Consider the following 23,933-nt stretch of genomic DNA (forward strand, 5'->3'; position numbering starts at 1 on the left):
AGCTCACTCTCACACAGCTCAATCACACGCAGCTCACTCACACTGACTCAAACACACAGCTCACTCACACACACTCACACACACTCACATGCACTCACACACAGCTCACTCACACAGCTTACTCACACTCACACACACATCTCACTCGCACTGACTCACACACACACAGCTCACACTCACTCACACACACAGCTCAGTCACACAGCTCACTCTCACACAAAGCTCACTCTCACACACAGCTCACTCACACACATAGCTCACTCACACACAGCTCACACACACACACAGCTCACTCACACACAGCTCATTCACATACACAGCTCACTCTCACACACAGCTCACTCTCACACACAGCTCACTCACACACACAGCTCACTCACACTCACTCACACACACAGCTCATTCACACTGACTCACACACACACAGCTCACACTCACTCACACAGCTCACTCACACACACACAGCTCATTCACATTGAGCTCACTCACACAGCTCACTCTCACACACAGCTCATTCACACACAAGAGCTCACTCACACACACAGCTCACTCACACACACAGCTCACTCATACAGAGCTCACTCTCACACACAGCTCACTCACATTGATTCACACACACTCACACGCAGCTCACACACAGTTCATTCTCTCACACACACCTCACTCACACACACACAGCTCACTCACACACTGCTCACTCTCACTGACTCACACACACAGCTCACTCACACACTCACACGCTCTCACACGTACAGCTCACTCACACTCACACACACAGCTCACTCACACTGACACACACACATAGCTCACACTCACTCAAACACACACGGCTCACTCACACAGCTCATTCTCACACACAGCTCACTCTCACAAACAGCTCACTCTCACACAGCTCACTCACACACAGCTCACTCACACTGACTCACAGACACAGCTCACTCACGCACACTCACTCACACAGAGCTCACACACACTGATTCACTCACACAGCTCACTGTCACACACAGCTCACTCACACTCACTCACACACAGCTCATTCACACTGACTCACACACACAGAGCTCACACTCACTCACACAGCTCACTCTCACACACAGTTAACACCACAGCTCACTCTCACACACAGTTCACACTGATTCACACACACTCACACGCAGCTCACACACAGCTCATTCTCTCACACACACAGCTCACTCACACTGACTCACACTCACACACAGCTCACTCACACACAGCTCACTCACACAGCTCACTCACACACACAACTCACTCACACACACAGCTCACTCACACACAGCTCACTCTCACACACAGCTCACTCACACACACAGCTCATTCACACACACAGCTCACTCTCACACACAGCTCACCCTCACACACACAACTCACTCTCACACACAGCTCACTCACACACAGCTCATTCACATACACAGCTCACTCTCACACACAGCTCACTCACACACACAGCTCACTCACACAGCTCACTCTTACACACAGCTCACACACACATAGCTCATTCACACACACAGCTCACTCTCACTCAAACACACACGGCTCACTCACACAGCTCATTCTCACACACAGCTCACTCTCACAAACAGCTCACTCTCACACAGCTCACTCACACACAGCTCACTCACACTGACTCACAGACACAGCTCACTCACACACACTCACTCACACAGAGCTCACACACACTGATTCACTCACACAGCTCACTCTCACACACAGCTCACTCACACTCACTCACACACAGCTCATTCACACTGACTCACACACACACAGCTCACACTCACTCACACAGCTCACTCTCACACACAGCTCACTCTCACACACAGCTCACACCACAGCTCACTCTCACACACAGTTCACACTGATTCACACACACTCACACGCAGCTCACACACAGCTCATTCTCTCACACACACAGCTCACTCACACTGACTCACACTCACACACAGCTCACTCACACACAGCTCACTCACACAGCTCACTCACACACACAACTCACTCACACACACAGCTCACTCACACACAGCTCACTCTCACACACAGCTCACTCACACACACACAGCTCATTCACACACACAGCTCACTCTCACACACAGCTCACCCTCACACACACAACTCACTCTCACACACAGCTCACTCACACACAGCTCATTCACATACACAGCTCACTCTCACACACAGCTCACTCACACACACAGCTCACTCATACACACAGCTCACTCTTACACACAGCTCACACACACATAGCTCATTCACACACACAGCTCACTCTCACACACAGCTCACTCACACACTGACTCACACTGACTCACTCACACACACAGCTCACTCACACACACAGCTCACTCACACACACAGCTCATTCACACACAGCTCTCACTCACAGCTCACTCTCATTCACAGCTCACTCTCACACAGCTCACTCTCACACAGCTCACTCACACAGCTCACTCACATTGACTCTCACACACAGCTCACTCACACTGACTCACGCACACACAGCTCACTCACACAGCTCACTCTCACACACAGCTCACTCACACACTCACTCACACACACAGCTCACTCACACACACAGCTCACTCACACTGACACACACACACAGCTCACACTCACTCACATAGCTCACCCTCACACACAGCTCACTCTCACACACAGCTCACTCACACACAGCTCACTCACACACTGACTTACTCACACACACAGCTCACACACACAGCTCACTCACACACACAGCTCACTCACACACAGCTCATTCACATACACAGCTCACTCTCACACGCAGCTCACTCACACACACAGCTCATTTACACACACAGCTCACACTCACACAGCTCACTCACACAGCTCACTCACACACAGCTCACTCACACACACAGCTCACTCACACACTGACTCACTCACACACACAGCTCACTCTCACACACAGCTCACTCACACATACAGCTCTCACACTCAACACACAGCTCACTCACACACAGCTCACTCTCACACACAGCTCACTCACACACACAGCTAATTTTCACACACAGCTCACTCTCACTCACAGCTCACTCACAGCTCACTCACACACACAGCGTATTCTCACACACAGCTCATTCTCACACACATCGTATTCTCACACACAGCTCACTCTCACACACAGCTCACTCTCACACACAGCTCACACACAGCTCACTGTCACTCACAGCTCATTCTCACTCATTCTCACGCACAGGTCATACTCACGCAGCACAACTCACACGCCGCCGCACACGCCGTTCGTGAGCACCTAACACAAAGATCCCCCGTATAGCCTTAACAGACTGTAGGGGCAAGTGCTGTTAGCGAGCACCTAATAAGGGTGGGACGGCACACGAGGGGTGGGTGGCCAGCACCACGCCCGGTTGCCTTTGTCTCCCTCGTGGCGATGTTTACACACCGCACCGGGTCCTCGTTTGAGGCTGAGTCGACGTAGGGGAGGCTCAGGACCGGTTCGGAAAGTCGTCACTGGCGGTGTTGGCCACGAGCGGGAATGGAACTCGGCTGGTCGGTGCCGAGCGCAGCGCTCACCACGCCACTGCCGCTCCCCTTCTGTCAACAAATTTGAACTTTGACCCCGCTCTTTGACGTCACCGCTTAGCGTGACCTCATCGGCGTCAAACGGCCGCAGAAGTAGACCTTGCTAGTGACGTCATGTCACGACCATCGCGCTCTTGAGAGTGACGTCACCTCCGTTCGGCCACTGCCGATATCTGTTCCAGTGCCAATCCTTATTTGGGCAAAGCTACGCCCAATTACTGGCCGCTCATTAACATAATATATTCGTGAAAGCCGTCGCGAGTTTATTGCGACGAGTTTGGCACCAGCGCCCCACCCCTCCGACGTATGGGCCGGGCTCATTAACATAATTCATTTAAGTTAACAGAGCCGCTCATTGTGGGAGGGGAGTGTATCGTACCCAGCAAGTGACGTCATGTCACCACCTGCTGCGTGACGTCACGCGGTAACAGGAAGTTTCCGCTCCGCCCGTCCACTGAAATCCGAGGTGAGAAATTCTCATCGCGGTTGTGGTGGTGGTTGTGGTGGTGGTTGTGGTGGTGGTGGTGGTGGTGGTGGTGGTTGTGGTGGTGGTTGTGGTGGTGGTTGTGGTGGTGGTTGTGGTTGTTTACCGAGGTAGAGCCTCGCTCTCTCTCGTAGGGATGTCAATTGAGTAGCAGCGAGCATGGAAGCGATGTCCAGGTTGGAATATTACAACGCGGGGCCTTGCCTCCTGCCCTCGCCTGATCGCATTTGCTTCAATTCTCTCGCTTAAATTGAATTTGTCTTGACCTGGCTCACTACTTTGTAACTTTGTTTTACTTTAAATATTCACGCAGTTTTTTTCATATTTTACCAGGCCAAGCCCGCTTTAGCTGCTCTACCGCTCTTGTTTTCAGAAGCGACCTGCCCACAACAACAACAAGGTGAGGCTTGTCAACAGCGTGGCGGTGTTCACTCTCTGCATGTGGAGTGGGGACAACAGGAGGATCCGGAGGGAAATCCACGCGACCACGGGGATAGAGAGAGACACGCAAACTCCAAATATACAGCAGGCTTCAGGGTCGGAGAGGTTGTTAACATTTCACCACGGGGAGATAAGAGAGACACGCATCCTCGGCTGTGTTGATTGATCCTCAATGAATTACTTGGTGGAGTAAGGAAGCATTAATACTGACCGGAAGAAAGGTGGCCAGGCATGGTTCTGGACACACCACCACCTGTTAACCATGCCAGTGTGTGACAGCGTCAAGTGTGTGTTTGCAGTAAAGTCTATTAACTCTTGAACACGGAGGTTATATCAAAACAATAGTTTGTTTTTGTTTTCCTCTGGAACTCTTTGTAAGAATTGAAACAGTCAGGAAGTTAACACAGCACACACATGCAGCTGAAGTCAGATATGTTCATCCCAGCATGCAAGGACATCGTGAGCCTGGCTGGCTTCACACCTCTAAGTTGCGATTGGACATTAATTTATGCATTTCTGCATAACACTATTAGTTTTATTTTCAACACCTTTTGCTATGTCAGTGGAATTTAGCTTTTAGAAATGTTTATTTTGTAGCCAGACAGCCAAAATTGTGTGCTTGGATTCATAGTATTAGGTGTTTTAGGTAAAGTCACGTAGGTAAAACATTAAAATTAATAAAAGTAAAATAAAATAAAAATCACGACGTTTCGGAGCAACACAAGTCTCCGTCATCAGGTGGGACCGTCACAGCCAGATTCGCTGCATCAAGTGAGGCAATGATTCAAGATGTAATCCCTTAAAAGCAAGTTGAGGGGGGGGGGAGCTCATCAGAATGTGGTAGCCAATGAATGGAACGTATCGGGAGGGAGGTGGGGCGGGGCCAAAAGAATGCACAACGTGGTACACGAGAAGCGGCGGCGTGGACGTGGTTGTGCGCAAGCAACTAGGGGTCGGCACGGTTTGGCTCAAACCACCAAACCGCGGTTTGAACCGAACCAAATCGGTTTGGTTTGGCTCTGTTTGAACTGGTTCGGTTTGGTTTGGGGCTACGAAAACCAACTCGGTTTGGCTCGGACAGGGTGGAACCGGCTCAAACTAGTTTGGTTGGTTGTAAAGGCGACACGAAAGGACATGCTGTAGTTGCCTTTGCCTGCGAATTCACTTTGCAATTGCATCTCCATGGCTCGAGCGGCTCAAGACGGCGCCATCCCCGGCGGCTCCAGCATCACAAGGTATTTCATCCACGACGTGGAAGAGACCAAACATGCCGGTAGCGACTATTTGCCTATCCCGGCGTCGTCCGTGCCCTCCGAGAGAGCAAACTCGGCCGCCAAGCGCTCCTTTCTCGACCGACCAAACCTGCACAAGTGCACGTTCAAGGCCGAGATGTGTGTGCGCTCGTGGGCGCGGATGTTGCCTAGTGTTGGGGTTTCACTGCCATTGAACTACCACACTGCGTTCAAGGACATTGGGCGTGCCAAGCTTGAGGAGATGGCTGTGGACGACATCGTCGTCCAGTACTTGCTAGTGAATCTCAATATGAAGAAAGCCTGCGTAGAAATTAGCGATTAATACACTTGATATTTGTATTGAATGCGAATATTGTTTGCCGCGCATCTTTTCGGTTCAAGCCAACTCAAGAGGTTTGGTTTAGCTTGGTTTGGTTTGGTTTTGGTTTGGTTTGGTTCAGTCGTCGCTGGTTTGGTTTGGTTTGCTCAATTTGTCGGTTCAAACCGTGCCTACCCCTACAAGCAACTACTGCTGCACACGCCAACGCATTGGACAGAGAGGGGGAGGGGAGGCCAAAAGAGAGTTTGGGGTGTAAGTGTACGTTGACATGTGTGTGTACAAGCACCTGTTGATACACATGATAGAAAAGAACGAAAATGCCCTTGTTTATACCAGTGCTGGCTGAACAATGAAGAGAGTACTGTTAAACACTGGGGATGTTAACACTCGGTAAAGTAAAGTAAAATAGTGCCTGTCAGATAAGATGGTCCAAAAATGTGTAATTAAGTCTTTTTTGCGTGGTTGATAACATCTTTCCAATGATTACTAAGTTTGTACCCATCATCACGGTTGAAATTATGTCTGTGTTTGTATATTTGTATGGCCTCGTGTACAAACCTTTGATGGTAGCCAATAAAGGTGTCAGTTTTGTACCAGTTAAAAGGGTAAAAACCTACTATTATAGGTAGCCAGGAGGTTTGCAGAGAACCTTGGTCTCGGAAAAGACAATTTCATGAGAGCCCACCGAGTTGTAGCAATGATCGGCAACGGCCGAAGAATCAGTTCTGCCGTGTTTCAGATCTAACTTGTGCTCGCGGACACGATCAGAAACATGACGTTTCGTTTCTCCAATGTAGCAATCACCACAAATGCAACTCAATTTATAGACTCCAGGATACTGTAAGTCAGGAACGACATCCTTCACAGATGGAATCAGATCACGGATTTTATGTACTGTACTGAATCGGACTTGGATCTTATGTTTGTTTAGAATTTTGGAGATCTTTTTGGTCACGCCTGCTATGTAAGATAACGTGATAGTTTTGGTCGGAGTTTCATGTGGCTGTTTCTGTGTGGTGGGAGAAACAGCTTGGCGGATAGTGCGGTCAGAGTATCCGTTCATCCTGAGGGCCCGATGTACATGTCTTAATTCACCGGTCAGGTGGTGTTGGTCAGAAATGCCATGGGCTCTGTGGTATAGAATCAATCAATCAGAATCAGAAACGGTTTTAATTGCCATGTAAGTTTGCACAGACAAGGAATTCACTATGGCGGGATGGTGCATACATTGAACAAGTAGGAATCTTAACTTATACAGGGTGATATTCTTTGGTTCTTTCGGTAAAGTCACGTATAAAGAAAAAATAATAAATTAAATTATAACATACGACGTTTCGATTGCAACACAAGCAATCATCATCAGGTATAATGAAATAGCGACATAAAATCTAACCAGAAAAAATTATGGACAGACATATAAGCAGACAGATATCACCAAGATACACACAGCGGGCAACATGTATCTTGGTGATATCTGTCTGCTTATATGTCTGTCTATAATTTTTTCTGGTTAGATTATATGTCGCTATTTCATTATACCTGATGATGATTGCTTGTGTTGCAATCGAAACGTCGTATGTTATTATTTAATTTATTATTTTTTCTTTATACGTGACTTTACCGAAAAAACCAAATAATAATTCCTGCAGTCACGAAAGCTCCAAAGTTAAGATTATACAGGGTGATCCAAAAAAAACAGGCCCCGTGTACACTTTATGTGATATCTCCTTTATTTATTCACCGATTGCCCTTATTTTACAGGACATGGCAGAATCAACGACCGTGAGTACACCAAGACCCCAGTGGGAGCTGGGACAAAGAATACACTGTGTTAAATTTTACTACAAGACAGGCTCGTTTAAGAAAACCCAGGACAGTTTCATGCGTCAGTTCGAATGTGAAAAGGCTCCATCCAAAAGCAGAATTCAGAACTGGGTGGCCCACTTCGAGAAGTATGGGACCGTGGAGAACCTCAACGCTGCCAGTGAGAACCGTCCAAGCCACTCGGGACGTCCCAAGAAGCGAACAGCCGAGCTGGTCGAAAGTGTGAGAGAGTCTCTCCAGCAGAGTCCGAAACGCTCTGTGCGTAAGCGAAGTCAGTCCCTCGGTATGTCCCGTGAGACTTGCAGGAGAGTGCTGGTGAGTGCTGTATAAAATGTATACACTCTAACTATACTAACGTTACAAAGTATAAGTAATACTAAAGGGCTAAAATCTTTAAAATTATGAATAAGTAGACCTTATAAAATGCGAAATGTAAAATGTTAATTAGCCGTATTAAACAATCTTAAAATACAAAAATACAAATAAGATTACATGTAAGTATGGAAAGGTGTAATTATGTAGATAAAATGTTATAGTAAGTGTAACAGTCATTTTAAGTGTAAAAGTCATTTTAAGCCCTTGGCCTTGTTGAGGAGGCCAACAGCGGATGGGAAAAACCTGTTTTTGTGACGTGAGGTTTTGGTCTTGATGGACCGCAGCCTTCTGCCGGAGGGGAGTAGCTGGAACAGAGAGTGTCCAGGGTGCGAGGAATTGTCCGCAATCTTCCTCGCTCGCCTCAGGGTCCTCAAAGTGTGCAGGTCCTCAAGGGTTGGTAGATTACAGCCAATCACCTTCTCAGCAGTGCGGATGATACGCTGCAGTCTGCTCTTGTCCTTGGCAGTGGCAGCAGCGTACCAGACGGTGTTGGAGGAGGTGAGAATGGACTCAATGATGGCTGTATAGAAGCACATAATCATTGTCTTTGGCAGATTAAATTTCTTCAGCTGCCGTAGGAAGTACATTCTCTGTTGAGCTCTCTTGATAAGGGAGCTGATGTTCAGTTCCCACTTGAGGTCCTGGGAAAGAATAGTGCCCAGGAAGCGGAAGGACTGAACATTGGTGACTGGGGAGTCGCACAGGGTGATGGGGGTGAGTGGGGCTGTATTCTTCCTGAAGTCCACAACCATCTCCACGGTCTTAAGAGCATTAAGCTCCAGGTTGTTCTGGCTACACCAGGTCACCAGGTTGTCAGCTTCCCTCCTATAGTCAGACTCATCCCCATCAGAGATTAGCCCAATGAGGGTGGTGTCGTCCGCAAACTTCAAGAGTTTGACGGACTGGTGACTGGAGGTGAAGCTGTTGGTGTACAGGGTGAATAGCAGAGGGGAAAGGACACAGCCCTGAGGAGACCCGGTGCTGATTGACCTGAAGGCAGAAACTTGTGATCCCAGTTTGACACACTGCTTCCTGTCAGACAGGAAGTCTGTGATCCATCTGCAGGTGGAGTCTGGCACGTTCAGCAGGGAGAGCTTGTCCTGAAGCAGGCTCGGAATGATGGTGTTAAAAGCTGAGCTAAAGTCCACAAACAGGATCCTGGCGTAGGATGCTGTGGAGTCCAGATGCTGTAGGGTGAAGTGGAGGGCCATGTTAACTGCGTCATCCACAGACCTGTTGGCTCTGTAGGCAAACTGAAGGGGGTCCAGTAGAGGGTCTGTGATGGCTTTGAGGTGTGCCAGGACCAGGCGCTCAAAAGACTTCATTACCACGGAGGTAAGGGCGATGGGTCTGTAATCATTTAATCCTGTTGGCCTTGGCTTTTTGGGCACTGGAATGATGATGGAGGACTTGAGACAGGCTGGTACATGACATGTCTCCATGGAGGTGGTAAAGATGTTGGTGAACACTGGAGACAGCTGGTCCGCGCAGTGCCTGAGGGTGGCTGGAGAGACAGAGTCCAGCCCAGCTGCTTTGTGTGGGTTCTGCCTCTTGAAAAGTGTTTTAACTTCTCCCTCCTGAATGGAGATAATTGTCTCTGTAGTGTGGGTGGGATAGGGGCCTCTTGGGTGGGAAGGGGTAGTTCAGGACAGTCCAATTGTCTTTCAAATCTGCAGTAGAACTCGTTCAGGTCGTTGGCTAGGCGGGAGTCGTTAGTGGTGTGGGGGGCTCTGGGCTTGTAGTTGGTGATCTGCCTGAGCCCTCTCCAGACAGAAGCAGAGTCGTTAGCAGAGAACTGGTGTTTTAGTCTCTCTGAGTACAATCGTTTAGCCTCTCTCACCGCCTTGCTAAACCTGTTCTTCAACTCCTTGAATCGGTCTCTATCCCCACTCCTAAACGCTTCCTCCTTCTCCAACCTCAACCTTCTGAGCTTTGCTGAGAACCAGGGCTTGTTGTTGAAGTTCACCCTGGTGCGTGTTGGAATACAGCAGTCCTCACAGAAGCTGATGTACGACGTCACAGCCTCTGTGAGGACTGCTGTATTCCAACAGCGTTTTGATGAGAGAATTCTTTTGAGATGGGTGGTGGTGGGAATCCGGTTTCAAGTAGGAATCTGTGTGGGTGGCTTTCCTGTAGACAGAATGTCCCAAGGATCCGTCAGGCCTCCTCTCAAACAGAATATCCAAGAATGGTAGTTTACCGTCTTTCTCCACTTCCATGGTGAATCTGATGGATGGGTGTCTAGAATTGATGTGGTCCAAGAAGTGGTTCAATGCTGGGAGGCCATGTGGCCAGATGACGAAAGTGTCATCCACATACCTCTTCCACAGGGAAGGATGCAGGGTGGATGTCTGGATGGCGTCTGATTCAAACTTTTCCATGAACATGTTGGCTATAACTGGTGACAAGGGGGAGCCCCTAGGGGTACCCTCATTCTGTTTGTAGGAGGTGCCATTCCAGGTAAAATAGGTGTTGGTGAGGAAATGCCTAACCAGCGCAGGTACATCAGAATTCAATCCATGTTGGACTAAGTCCTCAATTATTGTTAGGGTGTCCGGTACTGGGACTTTGGTAAACAAAGATAATACATCAAAGCTGACGAGGATGTCATCAGGAGATAGTACCATGTCTCTAACCATAGAGACCAATTGGGTTGAGTTGAGTACTGCCGAAGAGGTCTTGCCTGTGAAGGGGAGCAGAGTATCTGATAGAAAACGGGCCAGTTTGTACGTAGGAGAGTTTATCGTCGACACGATGGGTCGTAGCGGGGTGCCTTCTTTATGGATTTTGGGAAGACCATAGAGTCTGGGAGGTCTTGCCGCCGATGGTTTTAGAGAGGGCTTCCAGGCATGTTTGTGACCATTTGCCTTCTCATTGTGTGCCATAACAGCCCGTGTGATGAATTTGGGACACTTTTTCACTATATCATGAATATATGAATAGATATAGACGTTTGACTGTGTATATATGCATTCCTCTGTGCATCGATACTGACGTGTAGATGGTGTTGATATTTTTTTCTGTCTGCAGCTGTCACTTCTTCTGCAGAATTAGTCTAATGGAGCAAAGGCACTCCGCGCGGCTCGGTGCATACAGCACGGATCGTACTGGAAATTTGACACGGCACCAGAGAACTCGCACAAGAGAGAAACCCTTCAAGTGCAGTGTGTGTGGAAAGGCGTTTGCACAGTCATCTACTATTGTAATGCACCAGAGAACACACACGGGAGAGAAATCCTTCAAGTGCAGTGTGTGTGGAAAGGCGTTTGCACAGTCATCTACTATTGTAATGCACCAGAGAACACACACGGGAGAGAAATCCTTCAAGTGCAGTGTGTGTGGAAAGGCGTTTGCACAGTCATCTACTATTGTAATGCACCAGAGAACACACACGGGAGAGAAATCCTTCAAGTGCAGTGTGTGTGGAAAGGCGTTTGCACAGTCATCTACTATTGTAATGCACCAGAGAACACACACGGGAGAGAAATCCTTCAAGTGCAGTGTGTGTGGGAAGGCATTTGCACATTCAATTTCTCTTGGAGCACACCACAGAACACACACAGGAGAGAAACCCTTCAGGTGCAGTGTGTGTGGGAAGGCATTTGCACATTCATCTACTCTTGTAATACATCAGAGAACACACACAGGAGAGAAACCCTTCAGGTGCAGTGTGTGTGGGATAGCGTTTACAATTTCATCTACTCTTGTAACACACCAGAGAACACATACTGGAGAGACACCCTTCAGGTGCAGTGTGTGTGGGAAGGCGTTTGCACAGTCATCTGTTCTTAAAACACACCAGAGAACACATGCAGGAGATAAACCCTTCCAGTGCAGTGAGTGTGGGAAGGCGTTTGCACGTTCATCTGCTCTTGTAATACACCAGAGAACTCACACGGGACATAAACCCTTCAAGTGCAGTGTGTGTGGGAAGGCGTTTACAGTTTCATCTGCTCTTGTACAACACCAGAGAACACACACAGGAGAAAAACCCTTCAGGTGCAGTGTGTGTGGGAAAGCGTTTGCACAGTCATCTGCTCATGTAGAACACCAGAGAACACACACGGGAGATAAACCCTTCAATTGCAGTGTATGTGGAAAGGCGTTTACAGTTTCATTTGCTCTTGTACAACACCAGAGAACGCACACAGGAGAGAAACCCTTCAAGTGCAGTGTGTGTGGGAAGGCGTTTGCACAGTCATCTGCTCTTGTACAACACCAGAGAACACACACAGGAGAGAAACCCTTCAGGTGCAGTGTGTGCGGGAAGACGTTTTCACAGTCATCAAATCTTCAAAGACACCAGAGAACACACAAGCATCAGAAGATTCACAAGGAGTGGAGTCTGACATCCGCTTCTGAAAGTCAGTGCCGCAATGAGCCCATCCCTCATGAAACAAGAACCGGAAGAAAATCCCAGCTTTGACACTTTTAAAGGTATCGAGGTGAAATATGAAGAGGTGAAGGTGAAATATGAAGAAGTGATGGTGAAAAGCGAAGAAGTGAAGGTAAAATGTGAAGATGAAGTCAACTCAAAAATCGGACCTTCACATCGATGGAGGCAACGTGAAGCAGGAGGATAATTCTCACTGCGAGGCAGAGCAAGGCAACTCCCAGCAGTTGGTGGAAGTGGAGGTGTGGGTGGACTTCCTCCGAGACAATACAAAGTCAAATGGAGACCCGGTAGATGTGTAAGTCTGAGACGATGTCGCTCCAATAGACGCACCTTTGTCACAGGCCTTTAATTGCAAGAATGTGAAGTTGAACTCAATTTCTAGGTGCAACCTGCAGGGTAAGAGTGGCCAGTCTTTGTGGACCTGTGGGTTGCGTAGATCTCTAACCAGGAGCGATAGCCAATAAGCTCCCAAGCTTTTGCTATGTTATCATAATTGCATTTTTATTGTGCTTGCTTAATCGCCTCGGAAATTCGGAGTTTTTTTTTATCGTATCTCGTCTCAAACACTCGAAGAGCATCCCCAAGTAGCAGCTGCCCCTGTGTGGCACAAGGAGGTGGCCCTGCACCGGTGGCCCTGCACCGGTGGCCCTGCACCGGTGGCCCTGCACCGGTGGCCCTGCACCGGCCTGCATGTGGACAAGAGCCTGTCAGTAGCGGGCAATGGTTGATGTGGCATCTTGGTTGTGGAGTTTGTTGGTAATGTTTAGAATTTCATCAATTTTGACCGACACCAGCATGCAATGGCCTACTCGTTTTGAATGACAATAGTATGTTGTACATATACTGGTAAGCAGACGGTGTGTATTTTTTTAAAGTAGCTTCTTGTTAATTCGATGTAACCTGATGCAGCATATTTCAGTGCAGTAATTAAATTTGGTTAAAATGACTCAATAATTTAGAATGAATACTTATCTGATTTTGTCTATAAGGGTCAAACATTGAATAAGTGATGTTAGATTTGAAGTTTTCGTGACTGCAGGTATCCATACTCTTTGGTTCTTTCGGTAAAGTCACGTAGGTATAAAATGAAAATAAATTAAATCACAACGTCTTGGGCTCAACACAAGCGTCCGTCATCAGGTGGGACAACCACAGCAAGAAGCAACTGCTGAAGTGGGCAAAAGAGGTGCTATTGTCTTCCTAAGATGCGTAAAGAAGGCTCTTCATTTCGGCCCACACACAAAGCTCACTTTCACACAGCTCACACAGCTCACACAGCTCACTCACACACAGCTGACTTTCTCACAGCTCACTCATACACAGCTCACTCACACTGACTCATACTGACTCACTCTCACAAACAGCTCACACAGCTCACTGACACACACAGCTCACTCACACTGACGCTCTCACAGCTCATTCTCTCACACAGCTCACTCTCACAGCTCACACACACAGCTCACTCACTCACATTGACTCACTCACACACAGCTCACTCACACTGACACACACACAGATCACTCACACTGACTCACACACACATGCAGCTCACATACAGCTCATTCTCTCACACACACAGCTCACTCACAGCTCACTCAAACACACAGCTCACATGCAGCTCACTCATACAGCTCACACTGACTCACACACACAGCTCACTCACACTGACTCATACACAGCTCACTCACACTGACTCACACTGACTCACTTATACACACAGCTCACTCTCACACACAGCTCACTCTCACACACAGCTCACTCACACACACAGCTCACTCACACAGCTCACTCTCACACACAGCTCAATCACACAGCTCACTCACACTGACTCACGCACACTCACACACAGCTCATTCTCTCACACAGACAGCTGACAGCTCACCCTCACACACAGCTCACTCTCACATACAGCTCACTCACACTGACTCACTCATACACAGCTCACTCACACTGACTCACTCACACTGACTCACTCACACTGACTCACTCATACACAGCTCACTCACACTGACTCACACACAGCTCACTCACACTGACTCACACTGACTCACTTATACACACAGCTCACTCTCACACAGCTCACACACAGCTCACTCACACAGCTCACTCACACAGCTCACTCACACAGCTCACTCACACTGACTCACGCACACTCACACACAGCTCATTCTCTCACACAGACAGCTGACACAGCTCACCCTCACACACAGCTCACTCTCACATACAGCTCACTCACACTGACTCACAAACAGCTCACACAGCTCACTCACACTGACTCACTCACACTGACTCACTCACACACAGCTCACTCACACTGACTCACTCACACTGACTCACACAGCTCACACACAGCTCACACACACAGCTCACATACACGGCTCACACAGCTCACACACACAGCTCACTCACAGCTCACTCTCACAGCTCGCTCACACATACAAAGCTCACTCACACTGACTCACACACACAGTTGACTCACACTGACTCACACACGCAGCTCACACAGCTCATTCTCTCACACAGCTCACTCACACAGCTCACCCCCACACACAGCTCACACACACAGCTCACTCTCACACAGCTCACTCACACACACAGCTCACTCACACTGACTCACACACATCACTCGCACTGACTCACACACATGCAGCTCACATATAGCTCATTCTCTCACACACAGCTCACTCACACTGACTCACTCATACACAGCTCACTCTCACACACAGCTCAATCACACAGCTCACTCACACTGACTCACGCACACACACACAGCTCATTCTCTCACACAGACAGCTGACACAGCTCACCCTCACACACAGCTCACTCTCACATACAGCTCACTCACACTGACTCACTCACACTGACTCACTCACACTGACTCACTCACACTGACTCACTCATACACAGCTCACTCACACTGACTCACTCACACTGACTCACTCACACTGACTCACTCATACACAGCTCACTCACACTGACTCACACACACAGCTCACTCACACTGACTCACTTATACACACAGCTCACTCTCACACACAGCTCACACACAGCTCACTCACACAGCTCACTCTCACACAGCTCACTCACACTGACTCACGCACACTCACACACAGCTCATTCTCTCACACAGACAGCTGACACAGCTCACCCTCACAGCTCACTCTCACATACAGCTCACTCACACTGACTCACACAAACAGCTCACACAGCTCACTCACACTGACTCACTCACACTGACTCACTCACACACAGCTCACTCACACTGACTCACTCACACTGACTCACACAGCTCACTCACACACAGCTCACTCACACACAGCTCACATACACAGCTCACACAGCTCACTCACAAACACAGCTCACACACAGCTCACTCACAGCTCACTCTCACACAGCTCGCTCACACACATACACAGCTCACTCACACTGACTCACACACACAGTTGACTCACAGTGACTCACACACACGCAGCTCACACAGCTCATTCTCTCACACACAGCTCACTCTCACACAGCTCACCCCCACACGCAGCTCACTCACACACACAGCTCACACACAGCTCACTCTCACACACAGCTCACTCACACACACAGCTCACTCACTCACATTGACTCACACACACAGCTCACTCACACTGACTCACACACACGCACATCACTCACACTGACTCACACACATGCAGCTCACATATAGCTCATTCTCTCACACACACAGCTCACTCACACTGACTCACTCATACACAGCTCACTCTCACACACAGCTCACACACACAGCTCAATCACACACAGCTCACTCACACACAGCTCACTCACACACACTCACACAGCTCATTCTACACTATGGGAACCTCATTTGCCAGTAAAAATATGATAATTGGTTCGTTACCCTTCTATCTGGCAACAAAACTGACACCTTTTTACAAGGAGTCATGTTTGAATAGACCGCAATACCTGCAGTCATAATACAAACAAAAGAACATAACTCTGATAATGTGCAACTTCAAGGACAATGCACATTATCAGAGTTATGTTCTTTTGTTTGTATTATGACTGCAGGTATTGCGGTCTATTCAAACATGACTCCTTGTAAAAAGGTGTCAGTTTTGTTGCCAGATAGAAGGGTAAAGAACCAATTATCACAGCTCATTCTCTCACACACAGCTCACTCACACACAGCTCACTCACACACACAGCTCACTCACACTGACTCATTCACACACACAGCTCACTCACATTGACTCACACACACAGCTGACTCACACACAGCTCACTCACACACAGCTCACTCTCACACACAGCTCACTCACACAAAGCTCACTCACTCACATTGACTCACTCACTCACATTGACTCACACACAGCTCACTGAAACACACAGCTCACTCACACACAGCTCACTCTCACATGCAGCTCACTCTCACATACAGCTCATTCTCTCACACACAGCTCACTCAGCTCACTCATACACACAGCTCACTCATCTCACACACAGCTCATTCTCACTCATTCTCACGCACAGGTCATACGCAGCACAACTCACACGCCGCCGCACACGCCGTTCGTGAGCACCTAACACAAAGATCCCCCGTATAGCCTTAACAGACTGTAGGGGCAAGTGCTGTTAGCGAGCACCTAATAAGGGTGGGACGGCACACGAGGGGTGGGTGGCCAGCACCACGCCCGGTCGCCTTTGTCTTCCTCGTGGCGATGTTTACACACCGCACCGGGTCTTTGAGGCTGAGTCAACGTAGGGGAGGCTCAGGACCGGTTCAGAGACTCGTCACTGGCGGTGTTGGCCACGAGCGGGAATGGAACTCGGCTGGTCGGTGCGGAGCGCAGCGCTCACCACGACACTGCCGCTCCCCTTCTGTCAACAAACTTGAACTTTGAACCCGCTCTCTGACGTCACCGCTTAGCGTGACCTCATCGGCGTCAAACGCCCGGGGAAGTCGACCTCGTTAGTGACGTCATGTCACCCACTACCGACCACCGCGCTCTTGAGAGTGACGTCACCTCCCCTCAGCCGCTGCCGATATCTGTTCCAGTGACAATCTTTATTTGGGCAAAACTACGCCCAATTACTGGCCGCTCATTAACATAATGTATTCGTGAAAGCAGTCGCGAGTTTATTGCGACGAGTTCGGCACCCGCGCCCCACCCCTCCTACAGATGGGGCGGCTCATTAGCATAATTTATTTACGTTAGAGCCGCTCATTGTGAGAGGGGAGTGTTTTCGTACCCCGCAAGTGACGTCATGTCACCTCCTACTGCCGCGTGACGTAGTGAGGTAACAGGAAGTTGCCGTTCCGCCCGTGCACTGAAATCCGAGGTGAGAATTTCTCATCGCGGTTGTGGTGGTTGTGGTTGTTTTGATGGTGATGGTTGTTGTTTACCGAGGTAGAAACTCGCTCTCTCTCTTGTTGGGATGTCAATTGAGTAGCAGTGAGCATGGAAACGATGTCCAGGTAGGAACTTTACAACGCGGGGCCTTGCCTCCTGCCCTCGCCTGATCGCATTTGCTTCAATTCTCTTGCTTAAGATAATTTGTCTTGACCTGGCTCACTACTTTGTAACTTTGTTTTAATTTAAATATTGACACAGTTTTTTTTTTTATATTTTACCAGGCCAAGCCCGCTTTAGCTGCTCTACCGCTCTTGTTTTCAGAAGCGACCTGCCCACAACAACAACAAGGTGAGGCTTGTCAACAGCGTGGCGGTGTTCACTCTAGACGCGTGGCGGTGCTCACTCTCTACATGTGGAGGGGAAACCGGGGGATCGGGAAGGAAATCCACGCAACCACGGGGAGAGAGAGAGACACGCAGCCTCGGCGATGTTAATTGTACTTCAATGAATTACTTGGTAGAGTGAGGAAGCATTAATACTGAGCAGGTGAAGGTGGCCAGGCATGGGTCTAGACACACCACCACCTGTGAACCATGCCAGTGTGACAGTGGTGGAGCCAGTGGGGGTGGGGTGGCACATGCCCCCAACGATCCGATCGAAATCCCAAATTTCGATTGGATCATTGGGGTTTAATAATAACTTGCGTCACTACCCGGCTTCGCCCGGGACTTGGATTCTTGTCTTGGATTAATTTAATATTCCCTTATTTCACTGAAATATTTTTTTATTCTTGAAAGAAAGAAAAAAGCCGAAACAAATCAATTGACCTAAATCGGATATTTTCACTCAATTTAACCTTAACCCACTTCTACATGAGGTGGATTTGGCCACTCGGTAAGAGAATGACAAGGTCAGCTGAAAATAGTCGCGTTCACTTAGACATTCCAGACAGCAAATGCTGTGAAAATGTCATGACGCCAGAGCTCAGCGTTGTAGAGGTTTTGCTGCTTCAAACAAACAGATGTAAATTCTGCTTTATATTTAAGATAGCAGTTGTACCCGTTCTTCGCACGGATATGTATTGAACTCCGAGAAGCCATTGGCCTCATTGGCCAGTAGCGAAGCGCCACCTAAAATCTCCCGGCACACTGTTAACAGCATGGTCATTCCCCCAAAATACAAAAGTCTATTTTATATCTAGATATAGATAGATATAAAATACAAAAGTCTATTTTATATCTAGATTTAAAATTTTAGTGACTATTTTTATACTTTTTACATTGTGTACAGTATGGAACTGACCCACATTTCAAGTATGTAGCATGTTGGCAAGTATGCTAAACATTTCGAACAGACACACGTATCCACACATTTCCCTTTTATATATAGATAAATCGACATTTTGCGACCCCCACTGCCACCGTGTGGCATATTACGTGCCAGGGACTCTGATGAGAGGACAACAGTCCGAGTCCATAATTGGCAATAAGTAACGGCAAAGCAGTTACAAGCGACTCAGAATTGTGCGCAGTTGCGTATACAGTACACGACTTCCCTGAAGGCAAACACCTTCAGCGAGCGCGATGCCGATCACACGCGTCAAATAAAAAACAAGGGACAAGTCCTTACTTAATAACAACTCCTTACATACTAACAACTCCTATCATTTTTCATTGCTGGAGGGGTTGCCCCCCCTACCTGAAAATCCTGGCTCTGCCTCTGAGTGTGTGACAGTGTCAAGTTTGTATTTGCAGTAATGTCTATTGACTTTATTGAGCATGGAGGTTATATCAAAATAGTAGTTTGTTTTTGTTTTCCTCTGGAACTCTTTGTAAGAATGGAGTCAGGATGTTATCACAGCACACGTGCAGCTTAAGTCGGAACTGTTCATCCCAGCATTCAAGGACATCTGTGCCTGGCTTCACACCTCTAAGTTGCGATTCAACATTAATTTATGCATTTCTGCATAACACAAATAGTATTCATATTCTTGGTTCTTTTGGTAAAGTCCCATAGAAGGGAAACAATAAAATACTAAAAAATATAAAACAATAAAATTATCATGACGTTTCGACTTCAAAACAAGCAATCATCATCAGGTGTGTTTTTTCCACACCTGATAAAGATTGTTTGTGTTGCAGTCGAAACGTCGTGAGAATTTTTTTTGTTTTATATTTTCTATTATTTTATTGTTTCCCTTCTTCGTGACTTTAACAAAAGAACCAAGAATATGAATCCCTGCAGTCACGAAAGCGTTAAATCAAAACAAATAGTATTATTTTCAACACCCTTTGCTATGTCAGCTGAATTTAGCTTTCATAAATATTACTTTTGTAGCCAGACAGCCGAAATTGTGTGCTCGGAGTTTTGGGTTAACATTCATTTTGAAGATACGAGGGCTTCCAGGCATGTTTGTGACCATTTGCCTTCTCATTGTGTGCCATAACAGCCCGTGTGATGAATTTGGTACACTTTTTCAATATATCATGAATATTTGAATAGGTATAGACGTTTGACTGTGTATATATGCATTCCTCTGTGCATCGATACTGACGTGTAGATGGTGTTGATATTTTTTTTCTGTCTGCAGCTGTCACTTCCTCTGCAGAATTAGTCTAATGGAGCAAAGGCACTCCGCGCGGCTTGGTGCAAAAAGGCAACACTGCGACCAGCGTGCATACAGCACAGATCGTACTGGAAATTTGACACGGCACCAGAGAACTCGCACAGGAGAGAAACCCTTCAAGTGCAGTGTGTGTGGGAAGGCATTTTCACATCCATCTGCTCTTAAAAAACACCAGAGAACACACACAGGAGATAAACCCTTCAAGTGCAGTGTGTGTGAGAAGGCGTTTGCACAGTCATCTACTCTTGTAATGCACCAGAGAACACACACGGGAGTAAAATCCTTCAAGTGCAGTGTGTGTGGGAAGGCATTTGCACATTCAATTTCTCTTGTAGCACACAAGAGAACACACACAGGAGAGAAACCCTTCCAATGCAGTGTGTGTGGGAAGGCGTTTGCACAGTCATCTACTCTTGTAATGCACCAGAGAACACACACGGGAGAGAAACCCTTCAGGTGCAGTGTATGTGGGAAGGCGTTTGCACGTTCATCTACTCTTGTAGCACATCAGAGAACACACACGGCAGAGAAACCCTTCAAGTGCAGTGTGTGTGGGAAGGCGTTTGCACGTTCATCTCCTCTTGTAGAACACCAGAGAACACACACGGGAGAGAAACCCTTCAAGTGCAGTGTTTGTGGAAAGGCGTTTGCACAGTCATCTACTCTTGTAAAACACCAGATAACACACACGGCAGAGAAACCCTTCAAGTGCAGTGTGTGTGGAAAGGTGTTTGCACGTTCATCTCCTCTTGTAGCACACCAGAGAACACACACGGGAGAGAAACCCTTTAAATGCAGTCTGTGTGGTAAGGCATTTTCACATCCATCTGCTCGTAAAAAACACCAGAGAACACACACAGGAGAGAAACCCTTCAAGTGTACTCCGTGCGGGAAGGCGTTTGCAATTTCATCAAATCTTCATGCACATCAGAGAACACACAAGCATCAGAAGATCCACAAGGAGTGGAGTCTGAAATCAGCTTGTGAAAGTCAAAGTGCCGCAATGAACCCATCCCTCATGAAACAAGAACCGGAAGAAAATCCCAGCTTGGACACTTTTAAAGATATCAAGGTGAAATATGAAGTGATGGTGAAAAGCGAAGAAGTGAAGGTAAAATGTGAAGATGACAATTCAACTCCAAAATGGGACCTTCACATCGATGGAGGCAACGTGAAGCAGGAGGAGAATTCTGACTGTGAGGCAGAGCGAGGCAACTCCCAGCAGTTTGTGGAAGTGGAGGTGTGGGTGGACTTCCTCCGAAACAATACAAAGTCAAATGGAGACCCGGTAGATGTGTAACTTGAGATGATGTCGCTCCAATAGATGCTCCTTTGTCAGGTATTTAATGACAAGAATGTGAAGTTGAACTCAATTTCTAGGTGCAACCTACAGGGTAAGAGCGGCCAGTCTTTGTGGACCTGTGGGTTGCGTAGATCTCTAACCAGGAGCGAGAGCCAATAAGCTCCCAAGCATTCATTGTTATCAATTTCATTTATACGGTGCTTGCTTAATCGTCTCGGCAAATCGGAGTTTTGTATAGTATCTCGTCTCAAACACTCGAAGAGCATTCCCAAGTAGCAGCTGCCCATGTGTGGTACAAAGTGGTTGCTCTGCACCGGCCTGCATGTGGACAAGAGCCTGTCAGTAGGGGGCAATGGTTGATATGGCATCTTGGTTGTGGAGTTTGTAGGTAATGTTTAGAATTTCATGAATTTTGACCCAGACGCCAGCATGCAATGGCCTACTTGTTTTGAATGACAATAGTATTTTGTACTTACACTGTTAAGCAGACGGTGTGTTATTTTTTTAAATGGCTTGTTAATACGATGTAACCTAATGCAGAATATTTCAGTTCAGTAATTCAATTTGTTTAAAATGACTCAATAATTTAGAATGAATACTTGTCTGATTGTGTGTGTACATGTAGCATTTTGTCTAAGGGTCAAACATTAAATAAGTGATGTTAGGACAAAGTGTGTGTTTTGGAAGTAACCTGTACAGATAACTCAGGTGAGACCAGTTCTTGTGATACAGGTCAAAGGGTACTTTTGTGTTTTCAGGAAGCATCTCCCTCTGGAGCAATTCATTTTCTTTGAAATAGGGAGCACATTCGGATCATTCATCAGTTACATGTAGAGGCGATACATTCTCTACAACACAAATTATAATTTTGTATTACGTGTTGACGTAGATTTTGTCGAACTCGGACTAGAAATGCTCCTTGCTGATGAACGTCTGAAGCAAACCCGGCTGCTGTTGAGACGCTGTACACAAATAAGGGTCCACAGGTGGCTTGCACTGAATCAATAATGCACTCCCAGAAGGCTGTGCTAGTTCTAGTTTGTGTAAAACATTCCTTTGTTTCGTGGAGAGATCGATATATGAAAGATGTCGTGTCTTCTGATCTGCTTCATAGCAAGGAGGTAATTTTAAGAGCACATTTGAAATGCATTTTTGGTACATTTGTATTCAGTTACACGGCAGAGCACATCTCGTAGATACATTCTCCACGACAGCACTCATTCGAATTTTGCATGATGTCTGCCTAATTGGTCTGACGGAGCAAAGGCACTCGGCGCATTACGGTACGACAAGGCAACAATGTGACCGGTGTGCATACAGCACGGACCGCCCTGGACATTTGACACAGCACCAGGGAACTCGCACAGGAGAGAAACCCTTCAAGTGCAGTGTGTGGGAAGGCATTTTCACAGTCATCTGCTCCTTAAAAACACCATAGAACACACCTTATCTGTCACGTGCCATCGTTCACCTGACTTCTGCCGTGACAATTTCTGGATTTTTTCGCCCGAGGACAACCGCTTGTGTTGCGATTGAAACGTTTTTTTATTTATGTGACTTTACCGAAAGAACCGAAGAGTATGAAAGACTTATTGTCTGCTGATCTTGTTCATATCTGTGTACATCGATATCCCACATTGCTTACACGTACACACCACACTGAAATTAATGGAAACTAAAACGACTTACGGGGATGGGCAAAGCTCGAGGAAACTCTTTCAATGGAGCGAGTTAAGTTTGTTCGATTCAACATCTCTGTGTCCGCCTCTCTCTCTGCCTGTGTCTCTATCTTTCTCTGTCTATGTGTTCCTCTTGTCTGTCCGCCTGTCTTGTCTGTCTGTATCAGCGTCTGTCCAACCGTAGTCGACTGTCAGTAGTAGCAGGCGCTCGTTCAACTCCCATGGCTACACGTCACTGAAACTTGCTCCCAACACAAAGACATATCCCCCGTGTCGCCTGGACGGACTGTATGGGTAAGTGCTGTTAGTGAGCATATA

The 23,933-nt window shown here is 47.4% G+C and overlaps 1 protein-coding gene across 12 annotated transcripts; it reads left to right on the forward strand.

Moving 5' to 3' along the window:
• The first annotated feature begins 3,791 nt into the window (after positions 1-3,791).
• Positions 3,792-23,429, forward strand: LOC144952932 (uncharacterized). 12 transcript variants are annotated; one of them, XM_078883407.1, is made up of 4 exons: positions 3,792-4,039; positions 4,391-4,457; positions 7,832-8,209; positions 11,300-13,745. In XM_078883407.1, the coding sequence occupies exon 4, from the start codon at positions 11,328-11,330 to the stop codon at positions 12,693-12,695; it is 1,368 nt and encodes a 455-aa protein (XP_078739533.1). In that variant the 5' UTR covers positions 3,792-4,039; positions 4,391-4,457; positions 7,832-8,209; positions 11,300-11,327; the 3' UTR covers positions 12,696-13,745. The 12 variants fall into 12 exon arrangements, with proteins under 12 accessions (XP_078739533.1, XP_078739537.1, XP_078739535.1 ...); XM_078883409.1 differs by having other exon boundaries at positions 4,028-4,039; positions 4,431-4,457; XM_078883408.1 differs by lacking the exon at positions 3,792-4,039 and adding an exon at positions 4,135-4,233.
• Positions 23,430-23,933: the final 504 nt, after the last annotated feature.

Source organism: Lampetra fluviatilis, chromosome 71 (genome assembly GCF_964198595.1).
Source record: "Lampetra fluviatilis chromosome 71, kcLamFluv1.1, whole genome shotgun sequence".
Classification (NCBI taxonomy): domain Eukaryota; kingdom Metazoa; phylum Chordata; class Hyperoartia; order Petromyzontiformes; family Petromyzontidae; genus Lampetra; species Lampetra fluviatilis.